The 12,866-nt window shown below is 40.3% G+C and overlaps 1 protein-coding gene across 1 annotated transcript in view; it reads right to left on the bottom strand.

The window, feature by feature from the left end:
• Positions 1–12,866, bottom strand: part of fgf22 (fibroblast growth factor 22) — a 35,558-nt gene continuing 22,692 nt past the window's right edge. The window contains exons 4-5 of the mRNA XM_067597301.1: positions 3,848–3,951; positions 1–2,180 (exon numbers count right to left, since the gene is read on the bottom strand). Coding sequence (XP_067453402.1) covers positions 1,986–2,180; positions 3,848–3,951 — 299 coding nt within the window. The 3' untranslated portion in view covers positions 1–1,985. The remainder of the gene's footprint in view (positions 2,181–3,847; positions 3,952–12,866) is intronic.

The following is a 12,866-nucleotide window of genomic DNA, read 5'->3' on the forward strand; positions in this document are numbered from 1 at the left end:
TCGATGATTTATCCACATTTTTATTGAAGTTTACCAAACTCAGCATGGACCAAGGCACTCAAATTATTTTACTTTGCTGAATGAATCTAAGGATGTTTTTTTTCTGAGACTTTGGCCTTATATACAGTACAACCTCCTATTACTGGCCTATAGCTGAAAGCCGTTTATGATAAATGGATCACAAATGTACCAATATCCAGTTAAAATACCATACAAAATGAGCTGAATATGGACTTGAATACAATTACTTTTTTCCCTTCTTTTTTTTTTTACAGTAGGACTACAATCCAACACAAAAAGTCAACAATAACAAACATCAACTTCAAACAGTTAAAGAGTACAAAATGTCTTAAATATATTAAATGTTCTATTAGCATCAGCCTTGTGATTGAGAAAATGTTAGCAAGACTTGAACCATTTACTAATGTGTGTACAAAATTAATGAAGTTGCTGCTATGTGACGTTGGGTGTACCTACAGCCTCTATAATGCATTATTTGACTCAAATGGATATTATTATTTCACAACTGAACTAATGACCAAGAATTAGAGAGTAAATGAGACTCCTAATCTAATAGCTGTGGGTTGTTGGATGGGAGAAGCAATCAGAAAGAAACATGCACAAACATACAGGTCATCTCAGGAAATCCAGCATGTTATCCCAGTTACTGTTATGTTCTTGTCATATATAGACATATACAGACAGAACAATAGATTTATCAATGCATTTGAGTCAATAAGAGATTTTCATCTCATCTGTACATCAGGTGCAGGTCAGTGTCTCTTATCCAGTAGTTTCAGTCCAGTATATCCCAAGCAACAAGGAAGATGTAGAGCTGTAGCTATGTCAATGTTGTTTCTGTTTTGTTTTGATAGTGATAAGTCATTTCAGATTGATAAATATCACTTCTGTTGAACCACATACTTCCCTTCTTCTTCTTTAGTTGAACATCTAAAATGAGCTAGATATCATTGTTGTTGCCAAGCTTTGCTGTCACTTATCAGTCTTCTTACAGTCACCCAAACACAGCTTTACAGACGATCCTGTAAAGTTTCCATGTACATACAGACTCACACAGACAGATACTGTAGCCAGACACAAGCCTGAAGATAGCATAACTCTACTGTATTGAACCATTTTACTGAACATCATTAGAAAATGGAGAAAATAACTTAAACATACATATAATTATACTAACTCTACAAATGTTACAAACCTCAACAAATGTACATTTACCATATTTTCTCTAATAGTGGGCAGTATTCAATCAAAAAGCGGGGTCTCCATTAATGGCTGGGGATGTGGTCAACCCCAAATACAGGCCAGGAAAAAAACAAGGGTGGATAAACTCCTGGTGCCTGTTTTATAATGTGCATGCCAGTTAAATAGTAGTTACCTGGATGTAACTCCAGTTCTATGAGCATGTGTGGAGCCCTCTAATGTAGGCTACATTCCCACCGCTTTAATTTAATAAATTCAACAATATACAGAAAGGGGAGGGGCATGGATGACACACGACATTGTTTAAATATGGAGATAATGGCGCATATTTTAATACGAACATACATCCATGAGCATGCTACCCGCATCCTGCAGCTAAGTGGTACACTGCAAAAACGTTCTGGGTGGAACTCAAGTGCTAGTTAATTAATTACCGGTAATGCAGTAACAAAAATTTAACCAAGAAAAATGGAAGCAGATCAGAAAACAAGAGGGCCTTTTACTAAAATACGAGCAAATATACTTATCAAACAGAGGAAATTAGAAATAAAGGCCTCTCTCTTATATAATCCTGTTTCCAATAAAGGCCTGGTACCATCTGCAGTTGAGGTAAATGAAGGCCCTGGCAACTATTAGAGAAAATACGGTATGTGAAAGGGAGGATGGAATAATAAAAATAAAGATCACCGTCATGGCTAGATCAACACTAGTGTGAGGTGGCGGGTGAGCCAGCTAGTTGCCGGTCAGAGTTCAGACATGGGCAGCTAGGAGGGAAGCATGGGCAGGAAATGAGTCGACGGGTGTCTTCGTCGAGCCTTGTGACCTCGCCGAGGTTTCCCCCGCCCGTTAAGAGAAACAAACATCTGCCTGCCGCCGTGCTTCCAGCGGAGGGAAGCATATGTGTTGTAGCCGTTCTCCTCAATGCGCTCTTTGAACTTGCAGCTCGGGTTGTACTTCACCTGTGAAGAGAGGGAGAAAGACACAGAGGTTATTATAGATGACTATAGCTTAATGGCTGACTGCTATTCCTGCTGTGCTACACTCAGCCAACCTCCAAGAAGTGCACAAAGGTTAATGTCTGTTATTGCAGTAAAAGATTTTCCAGGTGTTTGTAGTTGATAGGGCAAGTTTTTCCATTAGCCTACACAGTATTTAACTGGTTTGTCTTTAAAATACCAAACTGGAAGTGTTTAAACAAGAAGTAAAGGATTCGTTCACTCAAATCACAATAAACAAAGCATTTTCTCACTCGCCCTTCATCTGTTTGGGGTTTTGAGATATCCATCTCTAAAACTTAACCCGGTACAGTGGTGGTCAATAAGTTTTCATTTGTACCGCTCAAAACATTGATGAATGACAAGTGAAATCCCCCAACATCAATGCGTCTTTCCAGAAACAATGTTCTGGTTACTCGGGATAATCCACAGACCTCACAGTTAAGTTTTCGTTGGGACAGATCTTTGAAAACTGATAACTCACTGAAACCTATCACAATGAAGTCTGTGAAATATCCTGAGTAACTTGGCGGCTGTTATTGGAAAGACATGTTGCTGTAGAGTTTTTGAATGTCACTTCTTAATGAGTTGAGCAGCATCAACAAATTCCATCTTGAAATCTTTGGAACGTAAAATTAAAACTATCTGCATGACCGGGTGAGAAAATACATTTTTGTGATTTTGGTGAACTGACCCTTTAATGTTAAAACTATAACATAGATATAACTTTTTTTTAATCAACATTCACATTAAAAAAAAAAATCTTCTTTCTGGTCCAGCTTTTGATTCAAGTTACCATCTTTGTCTAAAGATGTACTGATCTGTGAAGGTGATCCAATAGTCAACACTCAGCAAAGCCACTTTTCCATGGGTGGATACCACTTCTTATCAGATAGTCAAAGAGTCTTGAAAGACACTGTAGTGACAAGAGATTCTGCTGCATTCCCTTTTCTAGATTATTATCTCATTGCCATAATGAGGCCCTTTCTGTGATAGCATCAGGACGATACAAGTCTAGCGTGATTCACCTGCCTTTTTGTTATTATGGGAGGATTCAGACTTTAGTAAAGGACTGCGTCTTTAGGTCTATATATGTCCTGTTTACCAGTTGAAGTCACTTGTCTAATCACTGCTCGCTGACTGATTGCCTGTCCCTGATTTCTCCTTTTCCAAGATGTAAATTCATGAGCTAGACACCACACACCTCAGGTCTGATGTATGGCTACTTTTAACAAAGAAGGGTGAATACTTCTGAAAGCTTGCTGTGCAAAACAGCAATTGGCAGATGGCACGCAAAGACTTTTAAAGGAGCCCAGCTGGCTCTTTGTCATTGCTGGTTGGGTTTCTTTTTTCTGCTATCTATTTTGACAGTGGAACAAGCCAACTCAAGCTGCAGGTATCATCAACCATGGCCCAGGTGTACAGCCATGATTGATAGCAACACTCTGACCTTTCTCTGGACTTTCCAACAGAAGATTCCTGAGATTTCTCTTCACTTAAGCAGAATCAAACATGTTTGTGTAGGCACTCAATTGAGACCCCTATACATATATACCTCACCCCCACCCCCCTCCCTTTCCCAGCCCTCCATCTTGACCCCCAGAAACAATGTTGCCAGGTTGTATACGCACCGATCCAAAGAGCGTGCCTTTCTTGGACATAGCTAAGTACAGCCCAGTGCTGACAGATTTGATGGCAACAACTCCCACACTGACAGATCGGATTTCCATCAGGCCTGGAAAATAAAAGAGAGAACAAGAGTCTGGGTTAGAAACATCTAGCTTTGGGAGTTTCCCCATCAAAAGCCACTCTATCATTAGCGATTAGGATACCAGACAGCCATATGCTCTGGGGAGAGAGCCCAAGACAAGAGAAAATACACTCAAACACACACGCACGCATACACAGGACTGGCCTGAGAGAGCTCCCTTTGTGAGAAGACCAGCCAAGCTCAGAGAATTTAGAACAACAGGATAAGTTAGATCATATCAGAAAAGACAGGAAATTATTATTATTTTCTCATAAAAGCTTAATTGAACAACTTTACAAGTTTACAAGTCTCAGACCTCATCCTGAACTACATAATATTTCTAACACACATGTCTATAGCACACACACACACAGTGTCTGAGTCTGCACAGCATCAGTCCACCTCGCTGCTTGAATCTATAAAAGCCTCTTGATTCCAGATGTGACACTCCATCCTGATGATGCCCAGTGTTGTTTACTGTGGGACACAAAACCTGTGTCTGCTGGCCACTTAAGCAGCCTCTCTAACTCTCTTCACCCCATGAATAAGCTGGCAAGCTTGTGGGCTAATTGTTTCCTCTGGGCACTGATTGCAAACAAGTCCCATGTGGCTCACTCTTGATCTGGTTTTTGTCTGCATGCAAAAATAAAGGCACACACCCATTGTCATGGCTACAACAGGGAGATGTTTTGGAGATGACCTAAAGGCTTACCACAGGGTGCTGAATAGGAGCTAATTACTGGATAAGAAGCTCTCATACGGATGACTTTTTGCTTGCACCTTTAAAAGCACCCTGATGTGGCCTGCTATCTGATCAGAGCACGAAATCTTCTTTCTATGCCCCTGAAAACCAGGTTTATTCAGAAGAAAACATGTCATTTAGGCGCTGCTGGATATTTGTGAAAAAAGATTGTTGGCTTTGGACAGACGCTGTAAACACAGCACCAGATCAAGGTGCTGAGGGACAGGGTGACTGAGAGCTGGTAGGAAATGGAGTCATAAAAGCAGCAGTGGGCCACTGGCCACCCAACTGACCAACCCCCAGCTGCTTCAGTACAACCGCAAGTCCTGAACAGGGCAGCGACTGAGCTCCTGAACAGTCGCGCTGGTTAAAACCGTTCTGCAATGAAAAATAAATGTACACACTGGGGGTTTCACAGGTGCTACTCCCCCTGCACTGCCATTTTTTCCATTTATTTATTTGTGCAACTCCAGATTTTGTTTGAAAGGAGGGTGATGCTGAATTTGACGTAAAAGCTCGACTTAATGTGTTTGTGTTTGAAATAATGGGTTGTATTGATATATGAGATATATTATACAGGATTCGAAATGCTGTGACAACTTTCAAATAATGATCTGTGTTAGAGTTGCTTCTTGTCTAATATCGTACAGCTGACGCTAACGATACATAATCTACTGGGTGGCTGCTAATGCGATCAGACTACTGCTGCTGGTCTCTGAGAGTACATCTCAAGGACTCCAAAACTGAAAAACACACATATGCTGCTCCCATCACGCTTAACACTCAACTATCTCAAACTTTTTTTTTCAGCTCAGAACATCACTAGTCGTGCTTACCAAGTGAGATCATCTACTTTAGGACACAAAGAAGTACAAAGACTAAAAAGAAGGGGAAGGTAAACAAACACAAACTCCTGTTGAGTGTCTTTCTTCTCTGACAGGAACGTGTAAATGAAGCCCTCTCTCTGCTCACTTCAGCTGCAGGGAAGGAGGGAATGCCTCAGTCGAGTTCATCCAGGTATCAACCCAGCTGCACCCCCATCATTCCTCTGCTGCCTCTGATCCTCCGAGGAAACATTAACACTTTGATGGCAGCCTCCTCTTTTACGAGCTGTGTTTACAAACACCGGGTGTGCTATGGTGGCACCTGGAGCGTGCAAGGGACTCATAAGCAATTAGCTGAGGCCCGGCTGGTGATTGGAGCACTGCAAGGATTTATGGGGGATTAGTCCAGGCCAATGAAAACCGCTGGTGCCTGAAAGTGGTGCCAGCAGTATTTGCCATTATTTACTGCTTTGAGTTCCAGGCACAGTAGGTGTGTTGGAAGCATGTTTGTCACTTCTAACACATTTCAAGGAGTTGGGTGTGAACAGTCACATTTCCTTTGCTTTAACATGTCAGGTTTAAAACCCAGACTTTAGTGCTAGAAAATAGACTAAAGGAGACCAAAATATGATGTTAGAGTCACAAAGGAACTTTATTTAAAAGCATGAGTACAAATTAAAAGGCTTTCTTCTGGGTCATAGCAGTTGCAACAGATTTTCAATTTTTATTTTCAACTAAACTCTTATTTCCTAGCACATTAAATTTTGTCCTTTATCTCTTAAGGCCTCATAGGTACCCTACATGTGATTTCATTCATACATGCTGGTGTAGCAGTCAGCAGATATAAAAGATCTGAGGACATGAAATGGGGATTTCACATTGTTTAGAGGAATCACTTGGGCTCTGGACGCTTGACCACACATCTATAAAGGCCAGTTAGATCCATATAACTCACAGTGCCCGCTTTGAAAAGTCACGCCATTGTGTTCAAAGCCTGAGAAATCAGAGTGAGGTATTTCAAGCTATTAGAAGGGTTTCCTAACTGCTCCAATCACTTTACTGGAAGGCTTTAGTTTAGCTTTCAGATGTACAAAAATGTACTGTAATATTGACACAGTTTTTTAAAAACATTTGAAACATTTATTATAAAGGTCTTTTAAAAGCTGTCCAGAATTTTTCAAAAAAAATCCTTAAACAATGGAAAATGTCAAAATTGGATACTCATGTCCCTTTAGCCCATGTAAGACCAAATAAAATGTAAGTCCTCTGAGTATGTGTCATCTAATCACAAACCTTGTTTTTTAACATATGCTTTGGTGTAAGTTGAGAAGAAATTTTATCTAAACAGACAGGCAAGAATATGAAGTTTGCTTCTTTCAAAATTCTTATATTAGTCTGTTAGCTAACTAGGTTTATAGAAAGTTAAAGTATTTGAAAATTGTGAATAATTTTCATTCAAGAAATGTTTCAGATCTTTTGAACAATATCAAAATAAGAAAGAAGAAAGAGAAATAATGGAGACAAATTAACTCTTTGTTCTTGAGTTGCATTGGAAACTGAGGGTCACTTCTTCGCCGTGTTCTGCTGAGCAAGTATCAACTGATGGCCCTATTGAGCTCATGAAAAAGGTACTTTTGGCTTCCCACTTGCAATTGGCAAGATCTCTTAACCTTTGACATGTTTTGGCTGGGACTGTCAATAAGCTCAAGCTGCCATTACAAGCAAATCCTGCACTATACATGTCTAGTCAACTGTGGACTTGCCATTTATTTCTCCTCTATGGGATTTTTAAAAGCACAGAAAAAGTCTTTTACCCAGTCTTTTTTTTTTTTTTTACTCTTTCTTTTCTTTCCGTGCCCCATTTTTTGGACGTTAGCCCATCGTCAGATCATTCAAGCCTTTTCTGACCTTGGAGAAAAAAAAGGCAGAAAGGAAAGAGAGAGACACTCTCACGGGGTTCCCTTTTGTCAGACTCATGGTATGGGGGAGGAGGAGGGAGCGGGTACAGGGTGAAGGTGCTGGTTTTAAGATGGGGGTTTCAGTGGTGGGGGCAGGTGCTTCCAATGGCTGCTCCCCCCCAATAAGTCTTTGTTACTCACCTGAGAGGTGAAGAGCTAGACAAGATCTTATTAATGACCGAGCCTTTTGAATAGGGCTCTGCAAAGTGTGGAAAAATGGTTCCTTCCATCACAAATTTAAAGCAGAAAAGAGTGAAAGACTGAGCAAAGAGAGAGTGAGAAAAAGAGATTTTTCTGCCCCTTTCCTCCTGTCTTCTTTTTGTTCCTTTCCCAGGTCTTTAATTTCTTGGGTTGCCCCCTTGAGCAGCCCTCCATGGCTCAGTGCTTGACCAGAGCAGAGCCTGGGAATCTTGGAGTTCCCGCTGTGCTCCTGCTCTTGATTGACATACCTTTTCAATTATTTCACAGTTTGCTTGCTTTTTAAACGAAGAGGGCCCTGTTGTTTTTTTCCTTCTGCCCTCCTTTTCAAAACACAAGCTTTTCATGTCGGGTCTGGGCTGCCGGGCCTAATGGCTGTGACCAGCACCTTTGATCTGCCATGACCCCCTCGAAGGGTCTGGTACTGGGCGAAGCAGCCGCCTGTGTGTATCAGCTCAGACAAAGGCTGCATCACTCACTATTGCTTTAAACACCTTGAGAGATTACCATGAGAACAGGCGCTGTACTGGAGGCCTTCACAGGTGGTGTGGTATGGAAACTTGCGCATTAACCCTTGAATGTACAGTAAAATACCAACCAATGATTAGCAAGGACTTGTTGAGAAGGACGTTTATTACAATTATATTCTAGTATATTTCAAACAACAAAAGACGTTACATTAAGCATTTCATAGGCTTTCAAATGCAACAAGTCAACATATCCCTTTGAATGTTGCTTGTGCTGATGGAGCATTTACAAAATCTTTGAGGTCTAACACCTCTCTGTCTCTCTGCTGAAAACCTCCATCACACGTCCTCCATCTTTCCTTCCAAGTTACACTTCAGTATACCTCATATGAAGTCTTCTAACAGTGTCTGAAAACCCCTTTACTATGGTGGAATCAGTGTCACAATTTTTGTAGTTTTCTGAAGCAGATTATTCGACAAATATGGCCATTTTACAAAGCAATTAACCAGGGGTACAAATGAGTGAAAGTATGCAGGGTTTAAAATTCTCTGTTTCACTACTTTTGTCACTTTTTGTATGTATAACTGAGTGTTACACCATGAATACTTTCGAGGAGAGACCATTCAAAGGTGTGCACTGTAATCACCATTGGTACAATTCATCGTGTTGAGAATACAATCACACGCTCATGAAGAAGAGTTCTTTGAGAAAGATTGTGAAGGCAATGGGATGCAATGAGGAGAAGGCTATGATGGAAGGGTTTTCTCCCAATTTTGAGTGTGGCCCTTCATAAGAGATTCTGTTCTGTTATGACCTAGTGCCTTTTAAAGCATACTGAGGCCTTTAAGTGTACGACAGCCAACACAATTAACATGAATAGGACCACCTATAAAACACAGCAGAAATATCTGTTTGCATGTGATTTTTCTTTATATGCTGCCATTAAAAAAAGATTTGTTTCACATACAAGAGGGAAAGAGTTATTTGGGTCAGTTTTACCTGTAGCTTGAAAGGCAGCCAAAGAAACATGAGCAATGATTGCACACCGCCCTTCTATTTAAGCTATAAAACATAATCATGACATTGATTTGGGGCAGAGGCCATTGTTTATGCCCTGACAACATAATGTTTAGCCACAAAAAAAAAAAAAAAATATATGATCATGACACTCAGCATGTGGTGTTGATCAAATCCAAGGCAAAGTGGTGTGTCAGCACACGAATCACTGCTTCTGTTGCAGTGGCTGAGGTCAGACCGAGCATTTAGATGATAAATGCTCTGTGCTCCTTCTTTTTCAAACATGCTCTGAAAGATATACTGCCACTGTGTGTTCCAGTGGCTTTAGACTGAGAATGAAACTCATGTGTTATATTTGAGCAAACTGCATGCCTATGTTACATTCCTAATTCTTTGTGTGAATGAAAGAAAAACACTCTATATTGATTGGTAGCTGACAGATGAAGGAATGTCTTGACAGGAGACTCATATACTGAGAGTCTGATATGTCTACTGTGTAGCACGTGATAGTGGGTCAGTGATGATCTCATTGCAGTAAGTGGGTGATATGAAAGCTGATCTGCAATTTTCTGTGAAATATGACAGTGCTGCTGAGACGGAAAGGGATCGTTTACAGGGAACGCTGTGCGCTGGTGTGCTTAAACAGTTTGCAGTTTAAATATTATTGTGTATTCTTTTTCCTTTTAAATGAAATTTTAAATCATTTCAAGAAGCCTTTTTGTGTTTGTTGTGAAGGTAAACTCAGGCACTAATAGTGACAGTTGAGTGGCTCTGAATGTTTAAAGTTCACAAGTGTGATTGGGGCTAAGTATGGCATCACTAGAATCCAAAAATAACAGCATTTTCTGTTTGCAGAGGGAATACAGACAGCCTTTTTGCATTATCCCTGTGCCCTCCTATCCATGTGGGTGAGCACATGACAGGGCAGATCAGGAAAGCACAGACAGGAACAGCACAAATCAGTCCTACACAGACTCTGGGTTGGCTGAATCCAGAGGATGGAGTGGTGTCACAACACACACACACACACAGTTACACACAAATTGAGTGAAGCACAAGAGTAAAAACAGTCCTTATAAACCACAGACTGTAGTGGTTGACTGAGAATTTCTTTTGGTGGGGTATACTTTATTGACCAAACTTTTCACCTCTGGGACAAATCCACCAAGTGCACAAAGCCCTTGATTGGCAGATGATGTGGAATTCCACTAAAAGAGTCAGTATAGTTGTTGGTAAAAACAGTGTATATTCTGATATGTGGTCTAATGCAAATCAATACACTATAATTGATCACTAACCGATGGGTATACTGGGAAAAACTAAGACTTTTTTTTTAAAACCCTGAATATTTCTTTAAAGAAGTTACGCATATTATATTTTCTTTTTTGCATACTAGCTGACTCCTGCACCTGTGTGTTACTTCTACCAGCATGCAGCGAGTGCACCAGGTTGTGTTTCGCCTCCTGCAGCCACACAAGTCATTGGTCTTTGAGATTTACTTGAGTTGGGTGCTCGCCAGGTTGTTGTAGTGTAATAGGAAATATTTTTCAACCTTTTCTGCAGCTTGATTGATAATAAAGATTTGAACAATACCGTGCAGTTTTTATAAATCAAATTAAGTAAGACAACATATATTATAGTCTCACTATCAATGAAAACTACAGTGTTTGCAGAGACTCAAGATTATCTTCATCAAGATAAGAGATAAGGTATATCTTTATGCATCCTGGAGGACAATTTGATGATCAACAGAATCAACAGAAACATATCCAAGAAAAAAAGAGGTCATAGCATTATTAACTCTGTTTGATCTTGAAGTACTGTAATTTACGGGCTTGTTGAACTTAAGTGAAAAACCACATACACACAACATAAATGATCAGCAAGAAACACAATAGAATACTAATCATCACTGAGTCAAATATAGCAGAAAATCATATGGCACTGCTCTTCAGGCTGAAACTTCCAAGTATGAAGCCCATTTGGCCACGCCCAAATGAGTGATGTCAGAGCAGGTGTTTTACATCTGCTTTTTAAAGGCAAAATACCTGCTATGAAATCACTGATTGGGGTGCCACAATGATTTTATGCCTGGTATAATTTGTTCTTAACACATACTAACATTATAAAATGAGGTCTTTAGATCATATTACTCTCTGTGCCCAGACTGGATAATACTAACATCACTGTACATCAAATGCAGTTGTACTGTACATTTTATTTCCTCACTATTTGAGGTTTACTGTACAACTCATTTTACAACATATTGCCATCGTTTGACATTTCTTTCACGTTAATGGCCCTATTTTCTAACACTACCAATATTTATATTTTTGTCGACAACATAATTGCCACTACAAATATGCAATGCAATTAACCTTTTGCCCAGTTTTTGTTTGGGGTTAGGGGTTAAGGTCCACCAAACATATTGGTTGTGGTCAGAGGAAACTATATTTATTAAAGTTAAGGTAAAGTGACTTGGTTAAAGTGGGAGGATGGAAGTTGAGGGTGAAAAGTGGAGGGTTTGCTACACTTTCATTAATAAAAACAACATGGTTGAGTCACCGTCCACAATGTTTCATACACATAGTAATGACATGATGACATTTATTTTTGTTTGAATAAGTGTGATCAGGCACAATATGATGCAATGCCCTCATTGATTTAATGGACCAACCAGTGCTGGACAGCAATATAAAATTTACAGTCTCATTAACAAGGGGCTGTGACTGCCACTCTGAGAGTTCTACTGTTCCAGCAGACGATTCGTGCTTTGGTCTATGTGTGCGTGTGTCATGTGTATGTGTTGTGTGCAATGGTATGTGTCTGTGTGTGAGTGGCTCTTTGTTGCAGAGCAGAGCAGCTGTCGGTCTACAGGCAGCACCTCCCTCCTGTCCTTCATACTGTACCTGTCTTTCTCTCTTTCCTCCTGTCTCCCATCTGCCAGCCTGCTTGCTTTTCATTGCCCGTCTGTCCCTCACTCCATTATAGCTCTTTCCTATACTTGGTCTCTCTCTCTCTTTCTCTCTTTCTCTCTTAGTCTGGTTCTTTCCCTGCCTGGGTCACCCCCTCCTTTCCTTCCCTACCGGCCTGTCTGCCCTGGGTCTCCGGACATGCATCATACCTATTAACTCTCACAGGACTAGGATGATTTATTCACTTCTTACCAACAGCTATGAGATATGTCCGCCCTGAAAATACACACACAAGAACAAGGCTGGAAGGCTGACTTAGGCTGACACTGCTTGCACTTAGGTTTTTGTTCTTTTTTTGAGATAGAAGCAAGAAACAAGGTAAGAAGGTTAAGAAAAAATAAAGAAAAATCTCCAAGATACTAAGTAATTGAATGAACTGGCCAACCCTCACTCTGATCAGCCACCACATGTTAGTCAGAGCGACAAGTCCAAGAGCCAACATGTCGAGTAACCTGGCTCTGAGATCTGATTCTGTCCCTCAAATGAGCTCAGACTGTCTGGAAGTCTGAACAGTGTTTCTTTTGCCTAGTTTAGTTCTGAATTCCTGGACAGTCGACTCAACTGTTGTTTGCTTTGATCAAATAAAATTTTAAATGCACATAATTAAAGTAACAGAAAAGGAAATAAGAAACAGGATTATTCCTTCTTACACACTTGAACCTTCACAGATCTAAACATGCTGTCACTCTCTACACCACTCTGTACACACTGTGTGCAT

Source organism: Thunnus thynnus, chromosome 8 (genome assembly GCF_963924715.1).
Source record: "Thunnus thynnus chromosome 8, fThuThy2.1, whole genome shotgun sequence".
NCBI lineage: Eukaryota > Metazoa > Chordata > Actinopteri > Scombriformes > Scombridae > Thunnus > Thunnus thynnus.